This window comes from Nanorana parkeri, unplaced genomic scaffold (assembly GCF_000935625.1).
Source record: "Nanorana parkeri isolate BGI_ZX_2015 unplaced genomic scaffold, ASM93562v1 scaffold547, whole genome shotgun sequence".
NCBI classification, from domain to species: Eukaryota; Metazoa; Chordata; class Amphibia; order Anura; family Dicroglossidae; genus Nanorana; species Nanorana parkeri.
This window is the reverse complement of record NW_017306815.1, coordinates 267,916-286,034: the sequence shown is the minus strand read 5'-3', so window position 1 is coordinate 286,034 and position 18,119 is coordinate 267,916. Positions and strand designations below refer to the sequence as shown.

Here is an 18,119-nt window from a genome sequence, read left to right as displayed (position 1 = left end):
TGGAAGAAAAACAGGGAAAGCATGTTAAATTTGCAACATGTACTACATTTGGCATGCATCCAGGGACCCGATGGAGAATCGCAGCAAACATGCAGTAACCACAATGCGCGTTCCCGGTACACCCTGGTGTGAATGGGGCCTAACACAGTAAAGTGATAGAACATAGAAGCCACTTTTGTCTGTGACCATACATGGCGGCCTACAGTACAACTACAAGTCCCAATGTGTCCTGTAAACCGTCAGCCCGCAGGGCATACTGGGAATTGTAGCTCTGCTCACGGTGTCGACTGGGCCAAGCTAATAGCAGCCAGCCACGTCTTGAACTGTACAGAAGCCTTACCCTCAGCTCCAGGTCGGTGCGGTGGACCCCGAGCCTCTTCAGCCCCACAGCCAGGTCATTGAAACAGATGGCGCCGTCCTTGTTGACATCCAGCTCCTGGAATAGGATCTGCAAGCGGCGGTCGTTCTCAGGCCCTCCACACAGGAGTCCCCCGCACGGGTCCGCGGCCAGGACAGCAGCCAGAGACGATGAGGGAGAGGAGTGGGCCTCGTGCGTGTGCGTGGCTCCCCCCAAAGTGTCACACTGACAGAACACCCCGCTCAGCAGCGGTGACACCAACGAACGAGGACGGGCCATAGACGGGTCAACGGAATCCACAGATGTGCGCAGGGAGCCGAGAACAGGGTTAGCAGGCTTACTCGTCACACGCCGGTATATGGCGGCAGGAAACGCATCACCTCACACCTCCCTGACGTAGCTTCACACCCACTTCCACATCATTCTACAAAGCTCGCCCAGCCGAACGTGACGCCACGTCAGAGCACAACGCCATTGGCTGTTCCAGTTTCTAGTACCCAATCGCCGCACGAGCATTGGGAGGGAACCTTAAAGCAGTCGGTTTTAAATTAGAATTGAAATCATATCGCAAAGTTTAAATTACTGCGCAGTTTTTCCTTAGACACGATGAGGCTGACTTAGATGCTAATATGTTTCTCAAATATACAGCAAGCTTTGCGTTTAACCCAATCCGTTACGCTGGCCAATGGTGGCGCTGCAGTAATAATTGACAGGGATGTTGAGCAATCGGACACAAAGTACGGCACTGAGCCGGAAGAAAGAGGCGGTGCTGATATCGGAACTCAGGTTAGCCAATCGCTTAGATGGGTGTAGCCGTCCTCCCTCCGCAAGATTGCGTAGAGACGCGATAAAGAGGCAGATTCTGGAAGCCGTTACGCTGCGTAGGTTCCGTGCCTCCCCAACTACGCAATTTACGTATTGCGGCCTATTCCCGATCGTTGGAGCGGCAATGGCTACGCCAGCCAAGAAAAGAAAGACCAATTTCTCGGAGCAAGAAGTGGAGATTATAATGGAGGAAATGGAGAAGCAGAAGCACATCTTGATTAACCATTATAATGCAGGGGTGCCTCTGATGACCAAAAGCAATGCCTGGTACGATATCTTGAAGCGGGTGAATGCCATTAGTACGTGCCACCGTGAGTTGGCGGAGGTGAAGAAAAAGTGGTCTGACCTGAAGACTGAGGTGCGCAGGAAGATGTCCCAGGCACGCGCCGCAGTGGAAGGCGAGGGGGACGTGGGCACACCACCGGTCATGCTCACGCCTCTGCAGCAGCGGATATGCAACTTGTTGGGGGAAAGCGCCATCCTCAGCCTGCCCGCCACGGAGTGCCCCAATGAAATACCCACCCAGGTCTCCATCGGTTCACCTGGCACCGTAACGCTGTCACAAAGTGAGTGCGCCAAGCTTATTAATACTTCTCCTGCCTTCTTCAAACTCTTCACCCTTTTGTGAATAACCCATAGTCTAAGACCAACTCTGGAGCAAAGGATTAGAGTTAAGAGGCCCTCAAAGTTGCTGCCCTCTCAACTGCCTGAGCTTATGCTGAAAGCAAGTGTCTTCTGCCAGGTCCTGAATGTGCATAACAGTATTTTAGGTAAAGCAATTTTATTGCCTCCTGAACAAAATTGAAAGCAAGGCCTCTCTATGAAACAAGATTTGTAATACATATCTGTCACACCGCCCTTACCTACCTTTGCTCTCTGCCACCAAATTGTTTTGCATCCAACTAGGGATGCACCCATACCGATACTAGTATCTGAATCATTGCCAATACCAAGTATTTGGGCAAGTACTCGTACACGCCCAAATGCTCCAATACTGACCCCCGATACCAGAACTTCCGGTCAGAGGGAGATTTCCTCTGACCAGCAGTGCTGCGAGAGAACATGGAGCCACTTTCCTGGCTAATCAGAAAGCCAGGCGGCGGGTAATGACTCACTGCCCGGCTTCCTGATTGGCTGGGAAGCCAGCTCAATGCTGTTTGGCCGGCTCAATGCTGATTGGCTGGGAAGCGGGCTTCCGGCCAATCAGCTTCAAACCAGCCAAATAGCCATGTCCATGGTAGCGGAAGTACCAGTATCGGTACTCTGTATCGGCAAGTAACAAAAAATATTGGTGCATCCCTACATCCAACACACTTCTAGGAGTGTTGGGTGTCTGATCGCTACAGTGACATAGGAATCGCTGGATGCAAATGCGGCACACAGCAGAGGACCAGGCATTCCACACACCCAGATGTATATCAGATGCAGAAGATGCTTCAGTAACTCTTTAGGAGACTGAAGCTCGGCAATGCAAGCAGCAGGATAGGCAAGTATTACAAGTCTTCTTTTACAGGAAGAATTTTCTAGGTGTTGACCTGAACTATGGGATTCATAATTTTATGCACACCCAGTAGCTGGGAGACAGCATGTTTTCAGACCATAAACAAGGCAGCATCTGGCAGTAAGTGGACAAATCTAATTGTTTCATAAATTGTAAGAATTTGAGAAATAATTATTTGAAATATTTTTGGGACATTTGCAATCTAAACAATACAAAGTAGCAGTGATTTACCTTTTCAAAGATTTACTTTTTTTTAAAACATCCCACCCAAAGTTCGTATTTAAGGTTTAAGTAGAGGACAACAGATTTATTTGCGTACCAGATTCTTATGTCTGTAGGACCTGGGTAGAGAGATTTCTATACTCAAAGAAATCAGCCGGTGACTGAGCTCACCTTCATCCACCCTTGAAATATCTTCTCTTTTGTTGTTGATGCTTTAGACGTTTGGTGGCAGTCAGAAGCTTAGTAATGATCAGGCATTAAAAGATCCATCTCCTGCAGTTTACTAATAACCACCTCCTCTTTTTTTTGGGGGGGGGGGGACCATAGGCTATAAGCCTAAAGTCCCATCTAGCTATGGCCAATATATTAGATATCAGTACAAGAAAAAATGATAACATTTTAGAGCATATAAATATAAACATTCCATTCCAAAGCATTACATTATTTCCATATTTTTTTCTTAAAATGCAGCCTTTAAAAATATGAAACACATTACGTGCCTTTTAAAGCCATTGCTTTAATAAAATATGTAATGGCTATGCACAGTGATGTACATCCTTTGTAGAACACAGATTAGTGACCAGTGTGATATACCATCACATAAAAATCTTATAAAAAAATAAATACCACACACCAACTAAAGGTTCTTGAAACAAGGTCCTCTTTAAAGAATCTTCGGGTTATAAACAATAAAATGGCTTTACATTATATCCCATCCACCTCAGCATGGAAATTATGGGGGCAAGTTATAAATGGTTTGAACAGCTTCCCACTCTTGGTGTGAATCCCACCCACCAAACCCATCCAGCTGGGTTTAGAGAGTAATGACATGGAAAGACCTATGTAGAGGGGAGCACAACAGGCACCTGTAGAAAAGGATTGATGATTAAAGCAGGTGGAGAAGGGCAGAAGACACATATGAAAAGGGGAAAGGTAGCAGATGTCTATGTAAAGAGGTGAGATGATCATCTTGTGCATATGATAAGGAAAGAGCTGAAGGCATCTATGGAGAAGTGAGGGGTACTGCACGTGCCTGTAGATAGGCAGGTCAGCAAACATCTTTTGGCTGGGCAGCAAAATCACTGCAGGCACTTATGGAGAGGGCAGAGGGAGGGCTGCAGGTATCTATGGATAAAGGAGAAGTGCAGCAGGCACCATTGGAGAAAAGGGAGCGAAACAGGCGCCTATGGAGAGGGCCTAGGGAACTCTGCAGGCACCTATGGAGAGGGCAAAGGGAAAGCTGCAGATGCCTATGGAAAGGGGAGCACTGCAGGCATGTATCTCATGGTGTAAAAATAGCTACAGTATTGGTCTTAAAAAATCACCATGGCTTAGTGGCTGTTTAAGTGAGTGGGCTTAGGCAGGAGGCATTGAAGGGAACCTACAAACAGAGTAAGGTTCCCCGTTTGATATTAGGTGGATGGATCAAGTAAACATTTTCTTTTGTCTGTAAATACCTTTTACCTATAGAAATTCCAGATGTTGGCCAGTCCTGCAAGACATTTAGACCTACGGTATATCTTTATTTTTTAACCTTAGTAGACAAATAAAATCTATTTCTTTTTCAGTTCCTTCAGAGACCACCTACCATACTTTGGAGGAAAATGTGGTGGAGTATTGCACAACAGAAGCCCCCACAACTGTTACTTCAGAGACCCCTGTAGAAATGATCTCTCCTTCGGCTGAAGTTACTGGAAAACCTCAGGAACTGAAGAACAGGATTGCTCTAAATTCAGCACGGCTGCTCCAGGAGCAGAGAGTGACTAACTTGCATGTGAAGGAGATTGCCCAACACCTGGAGCAACAGAATGATATCTTGCAGATGATACGCCGGTCACAGGAAGTTCAAGCTAGTGCTCAGGAGCGCCAAGCCCAGGCCATGGAAGGGACTCAGGCGGCCCTAAATGCTCTTATTCAGGTATTGCGGCCTATGATAAAAGATGCGCGCAAGTTCCTACAAAGTCGAAACGCAGAGTCTCCAGGCGTCAATGAAGCTGGTGACCAAGGGATTCAAAATGGACAGTCAAACAGTATCAGTCGGTGACTGGTAATTGCATTCTAAAACCAAGATGTTATCTTAGTGTATAAAAAGCTACCTTGTTGCCACTAAAAGAAGATAAAAGTAAATGTACCCCATTAAATCTTTATACTTGTCTGTTTGGCGGGTTGTGAGTTAGTTTTTGTATGGGCCAAACTTTTTTTTTTTTTTTCATTTTGAATATAATAGGGAATAATTATAACCCCTGTGAAGTTTTATTGCTGTCAGGGTTCCTGATAGAATCACCCTCTCTATTTGTCCTGGTGACCATTTTTACAATGACCGAACATAGGAAATCCAATGTTTTAGAGCTGTCTCCTGAAGAACAGGTGTTCCAATAGGGACACCTGATCTGGGGACAACTGTCTAGGAGAGAAATCACTTTCATGTTGTAGAGATTTCCTATCTCTTCCTGTTGAGTCTAGGAGACAGGAAGTAAAGGAAGATTTCTCCAACAGGACATAGACATAAAAAATAAAGTGAAGGGATTTTATCCATTTCCTACTTCCCAAAAAAAGGCACCAGTCAGTCACATGGGAGCAGGTAAAGAGTTAGTTGCGTTGTATAGCACATCTTTTACTTAGAGCTGTAGGTTCTCCCACAGACCCCCTCCATCACTTTTGTTTCCATAGTAGAGAGCAGTAGGAACCACAGAACCAAGCAGAGGACAAACTATCTGACACACTCGGAAGTGTCGGATAGTAACACCACACAGAGCTCTTCAAGACAGTATTCACCACCTGCTAGAAAGATAAATACAGTAAACTCCCCATTATCCAGCATCCACGGGGATTGGTAGATTCCGGATAAATGTAGTTTCTGGTTGCTTGAGACTTACTATTACAAATAGGTCTAACTAATGCCATATCCCATACTATACCATATCATAACATACATTCTGTATTGACTTCATATTAGTATTGAAATGCAGTCATCAAAAACAAATTAAGACAAATTGGAACACTTAAGACAAATAGACACACAATAATTTCCAGGATAATAAATGCCGCAGAGCACCAATACAGTGAGTAGACAGGGGATTTTTTTCTGGTTAGATGAGAGTTCTGGTTAGTTGAACACCGGATAACTGAGAGTTTAGTATATAAAGCTTCTTGTTCCACAGGGTGCTTTTACTTCCATTTTCTCTCAGTGCTGACAGGGTCATCTTAAACAAACAAGAAAGTAAGGGGTCAATACTTGTAGAAAAACTCATCTGAACTAAAAAAAAATGGACAGCATTCCATGCTGTACAAAGCAACAGGTTCACCCTAAAGTCAGTCTCTGAAGTTGATTTTACTTACCTTAGTTTGCTTTCCTTGCCCCCATGTGAAATAGGCATGAGTCACATACTCCTCCAAACCCAGTACTAGGTATTTTTCTTCACTCCCGCGGGTAAAAGGAGCAGTGGGAAGGTAAAGGGTAGGTATATATAGAGCTGTTGCTTTGACCCGCATAGTCAAAGAGTAGGTGCACCCTAAGGCAGAAACTATTGGCACAGAAAGCCTTACGTTAAAAAAGTAAGTGACTGGTTTGTCATTTTTTAGTCTTTCATAGGAGCTTTGGGTTCTGTGGAGCCTATACAACATGTGTATTGAGTAATTAAAAAACTGAACTTTTGATGGTCAAATTATATAATGAACAATGGAAATCCCGTGTGCCTGGCTAGCTAAACAGCCCTTTATGATGGTATAGTTACATGTCTAAAGGACAGAAGAAAAAGTGAAGCTTACAGCAGCTGCCGTGCAGCCTAACATAATTGTCATGAACAGAGCACTTTCTTGTCTCGACTGTTGACGTGACAAGTTTGATGCATTTTAACTGGTTGGTATATTGAAAGATCTGGAAAAGGATGATACAAGCATGGCCTCACTACAAATTTGTCTGGACTTTCCCTTTAAATTATTCTTAGGTTTAATTATTTAAGATCACTTTTACATCTCGGATTCATACCTAGTTTTGTTTGTCAATGTGCAAGATTTTATAATAAAATCATATATCTATTTTTGTAGTATGTGTTTCCTACTTTGTCTACTAACATCTAAAACAGGGTGCCGGTCCACGCCCCCCGCTCGCAGCGCCGCTCTCGCCGCTCGTCAAACCAGCCCTGCTACTTGTCCGTATGAGGTGGCTGCTGTGCGGGCCACATTACAAGGTCCGGCGGGCCGGATTCGGCCCGCGGGCCTTGTGTTTGCCACCCCTGATCTAAAATAAGGCACTGGCATAAGATAGCTTTCTTAAAGAGAAATTGGCCAAGACCCCTTAGTCTTAAGAGTACAGTGTAAAGACCTGATTGGTTGAGATTGCTGCTCCTCCTAGGCTGTGTGCTGCTGTGCAGGGGATTACCAGACACTAATAAAAATATTGATCCAGGTACAAAATGGATAGTTGTATATAAAAATAAATTTCAAGGATAACAACACTTTTAATTACATTGGGGCATCACCCACCCATTAATACCACACTCTTCTGACATCAGGTAATTTTTTTGTACTTTAACATGGTACTGACCTCAGACCTGCCGGCGACCTCTTCCACTGGCTGTGGCCTATGCCGGCTCTGGCAGTTCTTCAGTCCTTTTTATTGATTTGGGGGGGTGGGGTGGGGTGGCTCTTTCTCAATAGGCTATAATGGCAAAATCATCTACTCTATTAAATCTTTTAGGGAAAAGGCCATGGATGCAGAGTATGATGTGTCTGCCTAGCTTAGTATGGAGGGATGAAGAACCAATGGAGGATGTAACTGGCTAATCTGAGGTCAGTAGTGGGTTGTTTATATGGGATGGGGAGGGCGAGGAGGGGTGTGTTGCGTTGAGGCAGCACATTAACTGTGAATGGGCTGCCAACGCACAAGAACAGTCTTTGAATACTCCTTTAGGAGTATGCCCATGGACGGAGTGAAAACATTCCTGGAATGTGGCATTGAGTAATGGGTTTTGCACAATGCACCGTAGTGTGATGCGCTGCAACGCATGTGTCAGAGATGAGTTGCCTCAGTGCATTGGCATGCCATGCTCTAATGCATAACGACACAACACACTACGCAAAATTGTATTTTAGCCCTACATGATTCTTTTATGAATAAATACTGGAATTCAGGTAAGACAGTTAAGTGGAAGAGTCGCACAGCCAACCCTCGTGTAGTAAATAAATACAGATTTATTAAATAAAAAAGGCCATTGGTGCATGCATAGTTACATAGTTACATAGTTACATAGTATTTGAGGTTGAAGAAAGACATTAGTCCATCAAGTCCAACCTATTAGGATATCATTCTAGGAGTACCTGTACCCCTGTATATTACAGTCCCTTAAGAAATCGTCCAAAAGTTTCTTGAGCAATTCCACATTATTTGCTGAAATCACCGCCTGTGGCAGTGAGTTCCAGACCCTAACTGATCTTACTGTGAAGAACCCCCTTTGCACGTGTGCTGGAATTTTTTTTCCACCAATTTTAGGTGGTGGCCTCTAGTTTTTGTAATGGAGTTAATATCCCCCCTTAATCTCCTCACCTCCAATGTGAACATGTTTAAATTTAGTAGCCTTGTCTCGTAGCTCTGGTCCTCCATACCCCTAATTAGTTTGGTTGCCCTCCGCTGGACTTTTTCCAACTCAAGGACATCTTTTCTTAGTACTGGTGACCAGAACTGGACCGCGTACTCCAGATGAGGTCGAACCAATGATCTATAAAGTGGCAAAATTATAGACTTGTCCCTGCAATACATCCCCTTTTTAATACAGGACAAGACCCTGCTAGCTTTGTTTACAGCAGCCTGGCACTGCAAACTACCTTTCAGTTTGTGGTCTACAATGACCCCCAAATCCTTCTCCATTTCTGACTTCCCCAGCGGCATACCCATAATTGTATAACCCATTTGTTTATTTTTAATTCCAAAGTGCATTACTTTGCATTTATCGACATTAAACCTCATCTGCCACATTAATGCCCACTCCCCTATTTTATCCAGGTCCTCCTGTAATGTTATAGTGTCTAAGTCCGTGTCTATTACCCTCCCTATTTTGGTGTCATCCGCAAACACGGAAATATCGCTGTTAACACCCTCCCCGATGTCATTAATAAATAAGTTGAACAATATGGGACCCAGCACAGAACCCTGAGGCACACCGCTCATTACACTAGCCCAGTCTGAAAAGGTGCCATTTACAGATACCCTCTGGACCCGTTCCCGTAGCCAGTTCTCTATCCACGTACACACCACCTCATCTATGCCCATAGCTCTCAGCTTGTGTAGCAAGCGTTTGTGTGGTACCGTATCAAAAGCCTTTGAGAAATCCAGATATACCACATCTACCATGCAAAAACACTTGGAAAGTAAGGCAAGAACACATCCTTCATCCCTGCCATAACCACAGCTGGGGATGCTGTTGCGGTAAAATACGCCAATCCACACAGGTCCGTAAAGAAAAGGAGAAAATTAATAATCTGGTATCTATGATCTTCATCAGCCTGACAAGGGGAAAACGTGTTTCTGGAAATGCATACCGTGACCCCTTGATGCCCACTCCCCACCCTTGAGCTAGCTGCCTTATTGTGCTACAGTTGATAGTTGTTTCTCTGGAACTACCTTTGCTACATTTTAACAATTATTTTGATTTGGGGTATATTTTTTTTAAATTATTAATTTGTTCATTACATTAAATACTTCTCAAACATTGTAAATATTGTTTTTGGGGGGAGGTTATGTGTTTCCATATTATTATTATACAGGATTTATATAGCGCCAACAGTTTGTGCAGTGCTTTACAATATAAGGAAGACATTATAATTACAATACAATTCAAGACAAGATGATAAGGAGGGCCCTGCCTGTGAGGGCTTACAATCTAAAAGAGAGGTGGAAGTGATGAATGAGGAGGTAGCTGTGTGGGGATTAATTATTTGGGAACGTGATGGTTGAGTGGTTAGGCTGAGCTGGGATAGGCTTCCCTGAAGAGATAAGTCTTAAGGGATCGCCTAAAGGCAGTCAGAGTGGGAGATAGTCGGACAGGTTGGGGTCAAGAGTTCCATTGGAGAGACTCTAGTGAAGTCCTGGAGGTGAGCATGGGAGGAGTTGACGAGGGAGCTGGAAAGCAGGAGGTCTTTGGAAGAGCAGAGGTAACGGTTAGGGTGATACTTTGAGACAAGTTTTGAGATATAGCCAGGGGCAGAGTTGTGGATGGCTATGTAAGTGATTGTTAATATTTAGAATTTTATCCTTTGTGCTATTGGAAGCCAGTGCAGTGATTGGCAGAGGGGGGTTGCAGACACTGAGCGGTTGGTTAGGTGAATGAGTCTAGCATGCGGCATTCATGATAGACTGAAGGTGGGGTAGACTGTGTAGAGGTAAGCCAATGAGGAGGGAGTTGCAATAGTTAAGATGAGACATACCAAGTGAGTGGATGAGTAATTTTGCGCTTTCATTGGTGAGGAAGGGGCGAATTTTGGAGATGTTACGAAGGTGAAGGCGGCAGGATTTGGATAGTGATTGGATGTGGGGAAGAAAGGTGAGGTCTGAGTCAAGGATGACACTTAGGACCCTGGCATGGGGGGAGGGCTGGATAGTTGTGTTAACAATCTCAAGGGAAAATTTGGGGGAAGGTGAATGGGCAGGAGGAAATATCATGAGCTCAGTTTTTGAAAGGTTGAGTTTTAAGAAGTGTTGTGACATCCAGACTGATATGTCAGTAAGTAGATTAGTGAAACGCAAGGACACTAAGGGGGTGAGTTGTGGAGTAGAAAGATATATTTGAGTGTCATAGGCATAGAGATGGTATTGGAAGCCATGTGAAGTTATTAACTGACCAAGGGAGGAGGTGTAGATAGAGAAGAGAAGGGTTCCAAGGTCTGAGCCTTTGGGAACCCCTACAGAAAAAGGAAGAGGAGGGAAAGGTGTTAGATTTGTAGGTGACACTAAAGGAGCACTTAGATAGGTAGGAGGAGAACCATGAGAGAGCAGAGTCTTGTAGGCCAAGCGAGTGACGTTTTGTGAGGAGGAGCAGGTGGTCAACAGTGTCAAAAGCAGCAGAAAGGTCTAATAGCAAGAGTAAGGAGAAGTGGCCATTGTTTTTAGCTGTTAGTAAGTCATTAGTGAGTTTGAGAATGGCGGTCTCAGTGGAGTGTAGAGGGCAAAAGCCGGACTGTAAGGGGTCGAGAAGATTGTTATCAGCGAGGTGGTGGCTCAGGCGGCTGTAGATAAGGCGTTCTAGGAGTTTGGAGATGAATGGGAGTAAGGAGATTGGTCTCCGATTGTTGAGGTTGGTAGGGTCCAGTGAGGGTTTTCTGGGTATTGCGGTGACTAGCACATGTTTTAGAAGGGAGGGAAAGATGCCAGTAGAGAGTGAGAAATTGAAAATGTGAGTCGGAGAGTGTAGGCTAGAGTAAGGGGGTGACCGAAGTAGTGGTGAGGAAAATGGGTCCAGGGTGCAAGTGGTGAGGTGGGTGCCAGAGAAAAGCTTTGTAACCTCCACTGTGGTGACAGGGTTAAAAGAGGAAAGTAACAAGTGTGATGGTGGGTCTGGTACATTAAAAGGGGAAGATGACTGGACAGTGGTGATCTGATCCCGAATTGCATCTATTTTGTTTTTGAAATGAATGGCAATGTTCTGGGCAGTGAGTGAGTTAGTGGGCGGTGGAGGACATGGTAGAGAGAAAAACTAGAAAAAAGTTGATGTGGTCTGGATGAGAGTGTGTTAATAAAAGTGACAAAATAAGTCTGTTTGGCAGCACGGAGGAAGGAATTATATTTTAGGAGCGCAGCTTTATACAAGGTGGTCTTGCAGAAGCCTAGTTTTCCGCTACAGTCGTTCAAGAGCACGCTATGTCTTTTTAGATGTCTGGTTTCTTTAGTTTAGAGAGGATGAGAGCGAGCTGTTGTAGACAGAAGTAACCAGGACAGGGGTGAGATATTTTCATAGAGGTAGTCAGCAGCAGAGTAGAGAAGAGAAGGGTCGAGGTGGCGAAAGTTTCTCCGGGTGACAGTGTGCCGTGTAGGTGGATTCAGGGTTGGGGACAGGGTGAGTGTGAAACTGTCAAGGTTGTGGTCTGAGAGCGGGAAAGGGGTGTTAGAGAGGTTGCAAGGAGTGCACAGGTGAGAGAAAACAAGATCTAGTATGTTACCATCAGAGTTAGTAGGAGTCTGTGTCCATTGTGTTATGTCAGTAAAAGAGGTTAGGTTAAGAAATTGAGTGGAAGTGGAACATACAGTATGTGTTATTCATGTTTTTAATGTGTATTAGTTGAGCACCACTTTACTTTTTTCTTTTGAATATCTTGGATAACCCACTAGAGCACACTTTGTTTTGTAAAGTATAGGTAAACCCAATCACCAAAATCTCATATCAGCATTAAAGTGACATTAAAGTCACATTTATTTTCCCTCCCCCCCATGTTAATGTTAGCACTTACCTTAAATTATGTCTTTTATTCCGATCTTCTTCTTCTTTCCTGATGTTTTCATCTGTCCCTCCAGCGGTGCGGCGGCTCTCCGATCCAGCGCTGACACCTCTCTGCTTGCAGGCACTTCCGATCCAGCGGTGTCTGCATGCGGGTGCACGCATCCATAGACTTACCTTGCGTCTCTGCTCGTCTCCCGGCCGAGAATCGGAACTGCGCATGCGCCCGCCCCAAGATCCTTTGCGGCCGTACGAGCAGTTCCTGATTCTCGGTGCAGGAGCACGCAAAGAAAAAAAGGTAAGTTTAAACCGCTGTTTTAGCGAGTTTAAAAAAAAAAAACTGTTTGCCTATATCTACTGCTTGATAGCAGTAGATATAGGCAAAAAAAAACAGGGAGGCTTTAGAACTCCTTTAACATGTTAATGTTATTTTCAGTATTTTTAATATTTGCATGGCGTCCTGCTTTTTTCCCATAACATTTTATTGAAATTTTTCATGAAGTTGTTGAAAAGACAGTAGTCAGATACTGTAAACATCGTATACAGAGATCACACACTGAGTACAGAAAAGAGATGTTAAAATCGCCAAGATTATCGTTCCAAAGGGAGAACACAGATATTAGTTGGATATGGGGATAGCCCATGCAGCATGGGGGTGTATGACAAAAGGGATGCTTAAGCCATGGTGGCCATCTGGAACCAAACCAATAATGTGATATCATATAAACAGTGACTGGAATAATTACATTACATCACATACAGTATAAAAACAAGCATATCAAATAACAACACCCCCAGCCAAAAAAAGAAAATTAAAGAACAAAAAAACAAAAGCAGCAGCCACAGCCTCACCCCGCCCCTCTATCCCTTCCCACATAGCTAGTCTTTCCCTCTCCACCTGCTGTACTCCTCATAACCAGCAGAGGCCACGAAAATAGACAAAATCATTAGTCAGATATGATAGGATCTTCCAACAAAAAGGAGGTAGGTCAGTGGACCGCCCAACTCCAAGGTATCTTTTTCCGAACCAGTGTGAAGATAGTGAATCTTCCAAGTGACCCGTCTAGTTCAGATTGCAAGTACCAAGTGGAATGTCGGAATGGGTATACTAAAGTTTGCAATTCTGAATCTTGAAACTGGTGGAGAAGGAAAGGACCCAACGGGCAAATAATTTTTAGTGTACAACATTCCATATCTAAAAATGCTTCCAATCTTTCCCTCCACATCAATGATCATAATATTGAAAGCAATACGTGTAATGATGGAGGAGAAGATGAGAGTCACTTTGCCATTATTTCCATCAGAGCCAAGAGAAGGGAAGTGTGTATCCATTTCACAATGTATCTAGACATCGTGGAGGGGGTTGTTCAGCTGCTAAACAAGCACAGCCAAGGTGAAACGCTAAACCATTGAGATATAGGACAGAATCTCCTCCCAAAAAGACAACATTTCAGCACATTCCCACAGGCAGTAATACAATGGTGCTCCCACATGGCTACATTTAGGGCAAGCCTGTAAATAAGGATGGGGGTATGTCTTTTGTAAAAAAAAAGTCAAAGGCATAATTTGCTTTATATAAAATACGGAACTAAGTTTCTCTCCACATTTCATTTTGAGTAGAGAGTCAAATTTGTTGGTAACATTGTATTAGTTTATCACTGAGATCCTCTACAGGAAATTCCTTGTGCCATTTTATGGAAAAGACGTACAATATCTTTTAAGAAAAAGTAAATTCAGATGGGAATAGAGTGAAGATATGGAGTACGTAGATGAATTCCCAAGAGAATCTAATATAGCTGATTTAAGACAGTATTGCGCATTATGGGTTTCACTTCTCCAATAATGATTAATCTGGGAATATCTTTTATAGAAAGTGGCTACTGGGAATGTTATAAAGTTATATACACTGTAATTCCTTAAAAGAGAATTGCCTGCATGATACAGAATGAAAAAGATGTTCCATTTTAGAGCGCACAAGCTACTGCCAAACGCAATATGCTTAGTATTATTGGCCCTGAGGGAATTGTGGGTTGCCCCGAATAGGTAAATAAAATATGTAGAAATATAAGAATGAGAGTCAAGGCAAAGTCTGACCTCATGCCAGGCCACAATTGTGTCCTTTAATAATATGTTGGATGTTACTCTTTAGGTAACATCAATTGTCAGAGAGGTACACAAGGTCGCTTGGAGAGCCATAGGTATTTAGTAAATGTCGATTCCAACTGGTTTATGTCTATATGCTTCAACAAGAGTGGGATAGTTTGTAACAGGTAAAACAATTTGGGAAAACTAGTCATTTTAGGCATGTGTCCCCTCCTAAACAACAAAAGGGGAAGGCGAGCCCAGTTCTGTAAGTCCTACATAATATTGGCTAATAGAGGTGGGTACTTCAAATGATATATGGTTGAAGGCGTCCTACCAATTTTTATACTTGGATAAGTAGGGTGATCTCTAACAACACCAATCCCCTCATAGTCTGTGCGTGGAGGAACAGAGGAACCTGGGTGATGTAGAAATAAAAGTTCACTTTTGGAAACATTAATTTTGTACCCAGAGACCAACCCCAAATCAGTCAATAGAGATACAAGATAAGGAACATCATGTTTGACTCTAGTTGTGAAGAGTAAGAAATCATCAGCGAAAAGAGCCTTCAGGACTTCCGTATCGCCCAACTCAAATATACCTGAATTCCGTCTGTTTGTACTAAAAGCCTCGACAAGGGTTCTATTGGCAAGCTAAAGAGCAATGGCGGTACATGGCAACCCTGACGGGTGCCTTATGGTCTATTAAAAGGAAAGGATAAAACCCCAGGAGTATGAACCTGTGCAGGAGGATTTCGGTACATAGTCTGCAGTAGATAAATGAACGGGCCCATGAAACCCATGTGATGTAGCAACGCAAAAAGCCATTCATGTCTCATATTATCGAAGGCCTTCTCAGCATCAACCGCAATATTGACAGCTTCTGGATCAGGATGTTTTGAGCATTTTTCCAAGACAGCCAGAACTTTTCAGATGTTCATTACAGCCGCCCTCCCTTTAGTAAAGCTAACCTGCGTTGGGTGGCCACACATTCCACATTGAGGAACATTGACTTGGGGCAGCAGAGAGTAAATCTGGCCCAGGAGACGGAGAGATCTGAGGGAGACACACAGAACACAGAGAGAAGGTCTATGGGAACACAACAAGTGCAGGAGCTTCTTCATAGCACATACACATTTATGGGGAGATGTGATGACTCATCTTTGCTCTCTCCTCAGAGCTGAGTGTGTGCTGGTTCATGAGGAGGGGGGAGTGATCAGCACACTGAGCTCAGCAGAGCAGAGAGGAATCAGCTGATTGCAGTTTACAGATAACAATCCAATCCTCAGAGAGAGGATTGAAGATCCTCTGGAGGGAATTTTGAATTTCTACACCTCTGGCCTGTGAAAGAGTCTATTAAATAAAGTATTGTGACTCCTGACAATGCACACACATATACATCATCCCTGCACCTCTACATTACCACAGAAAACACAAATCACTTACAAAAGGTGGAAATGTCCTTAAGTAAAGTTGAAAAATTCAGCAGTATGACCGTCGTGGTCTGGACCTGAAAGTGCTCATAATTTCGTCTTGGGAAAAATCTGCATTTAAGGAGTCCAATTGAGAAGTGGCCAACTTGGGGAGGGATATCAAATCAAGGCAGGACGATTCTGGTATGGAAAGTGTCCCTGTGCCGCTACAGAGAGAGAGTTATAATATTCCCCTAAATAGGCATTTATTAATTTGAGATCAGTAACATGTTCGCCCCTCCCGTTCTATAGGCAAGAAATATGGGGAAAGGGCTTTCAACCCCTTAACAGATTTGCCTGTAGTTTCCCACATTTATTACCAAATTTATGGTATTGGAGATCCCAAATGGATTTGGTACACAATTTGTAGGTCTCCAAGCAAGTCTCATATTCCCCATTAGCTTGCAGCCAATGACTTTTAGAATGGTGGGTTGGTTGCAATTTAAAAGAAGAGTACGCTTTTCTCAAAGAGTCACTTGCATTTTGATAGGCTATAGCAGCCGCTTTTTTCTTACCTCAAACATAGGCTATCAACTTTCCTCGCACATAAGCCTTCACAGCTTCCCAGAGCAAAATTGGAGAAATGTCAGAGGTATTATTAAAGTAAACATATTCCATCCAGTTTTGTCTAACTGTATCCCTAAAAGACTGATTAGAAAGAAGGTAGGAAGGAAAATACCAAATCGACACCCCTTGGTAGTGGTTAATTGAACGCGGGCCCAAATCGGGCATGATCTGAGATTACTATGTATAGTGAGCAAAGAGTAAATTCCCTTCTTTGAGGGTTACATAAACATCATGTAATGATGAGTTTTCCCAAAATTGTGCAAGGAAGGAGGAAGACTGAGAAGATTGAATATCTTGGGGACGTACTGCAGAACATCTATCTTCAAGTATTGAAATAACTGAATTCATATTACCACCCACTGTTTTGTTAGGGGAAATATCTTAGACTACCATTGAGTACGTTCCTGGAAGTACGTCTGTGTAGGAGAGTTAGGGGCATAAATATTATAAAGTATATAATCAGTGTCATGAATATGCAGGAAATTGTAAGCCTTTGACCTGCCGAGTCAAAATCGGACATCAGAAGATTGCATGGGAGAGATTTACGTATCAAATGGCGACTCCCGCCTTCCTGCCATCAGAGAGAGATCCCCCCACTTCCCCCAACCAGAACCACAGACCGAAGAGATCTTCTCATTTAAGATGCGCTTCCTGTAGTAAAACGCAATATCTACTTTTAATTTGGCCATATGGCGAAGGACTTTGGAACACATATGTGGGGAACAAAGACCTTTTACATTCCAGGAAATCACTGTAAAAGTAACCATAGGTAGTATAAGTTCATCCATGTACATATACCCAGAGTTTAAGAAGCTAAATGCAATTCACATATGAACAGTCATCCTGGAAATGCTTACATGGGGGTAGAGGGGAGGAGTGGTCAATTAGGAAGAAAGAAAAGCAATGGCAAGGGTGAGGCAAGGCTGCAAAAGTCCAATATCCCTTCAAAACAATACTAGAATTAAACAAGAAAAAAAATCAATGTAATCTGACCCAGGAGAGCCAGGTCCGCAATGTAGCCATAACAACGCTATCATCGCTGGATCTATCATAAAGCGTAAGGCACCTATCTTATAGTATGGTATATGACTTCCTTTTATCCCAGCCTGTCATACACTTCATAAAGCAGTGCCCTACTCGGAAAAATGCAGATGTATCATGCCCAAACTGGTCAAATGCGGGGTTCACTTCCAAACATCAACCACACTATGAAGGAAATACTTGCGATCCAGAGAAGGCATGAAAAATCTTCATAGAGGTAGATAATCTTGTGAAGACAATGGGTGAGACTTGGCAGGAGATGGTGGGGAGAGACACATCTGTTTTCTTCGGGGTGTGGTCGTTGCTCCTTCACCAACAGGGCCTCAGATTCCAGATAGGAAGATTGTCGCCCTCTGGGTCTGGAGAAGAGTCACTGGATAGGCCAAGGAAAAGCAGATTTTCCTCTGAAAAGAGACTTACAGACATCTGTGAACGCCTTTCTCTTCCGGCTAACTTCAGCTGAATAATCAGCAAAAAGGAAGATGTTATGTCGAGGGTCGTAACCAGAAATCACAGGGTCCCATAGCAAAATTTTGTTTGAAGCCACCCCAAACCGCACCAACACTCCCCCCCCCCCCCCCCACCCCCCCCCAAAAAAAAAAAAAAAAACACAACACCCCACACCCA

General features: G+C 43.6%; 2 protein-coding genes across 3 annotated transcripts in view; one reads left to right on the top strand and one right to left on the bottom strand.

The window, feature by feature from the left end:
• SLC25A25 (solute carrier family 25 member 25) overlaps positions 1-802 on the bottom strand; it is a 29,709-nt gene extending 28,907 nt beyond the window's left edge. For both annotated transcript variants that reach the window (XM_018561837.1, XM_018561836.1), the window contains exon 1: positions 341-802. In XM_018561837.1, the coding sequence (XP_018417339.1) occupies positions 341-637 (297 nt within the window). In that variant the 5' untranslated portion in view covers positions 638-802. The remainder of the gene's footprint in view (positions 1-340) is intronic.
• Positions 803-1,168: 366 nt separating this feature from the next.
• Positions 1,169-4,950, top strand: NAIF1 (nuclear apoptosis inducing factor 1). The gene is made up of 2 exons (XM_018561831.1): positions 1,169-1,749; positions 4,475-4,950. The coding sequence occupies exons 1-2, from the start codon at positions 1,308-1,310 to the stop codon at positions 4,948-4,950; spliced, it is 918 nt and encodes a 305-aa protein (XP_018417333.1). The 5' UTR covers positions 1,169-1,307.
• The last annotated feature ends 13,169 nt before the right edge of the window (positions 4,951-18,119 follow it).

Bases quoted from the DNA above. Each gene is read 5' to 3' on its own strand.
- NAIF1 (XM_018561831.1), top strand. From the start codon at position 1,308: ATGGCTACGCCAGCCAAGAAAAGAAAGACCAATTTCTCGGAGCAAGAA. The intron at 1,750-4,474 runs GTGAGTGCGCCA...TTTCTTTTTCAG, and splicing joins CACCGTAACGCTGTCACAAA to TTCCTTCAGAGACCACCTAC.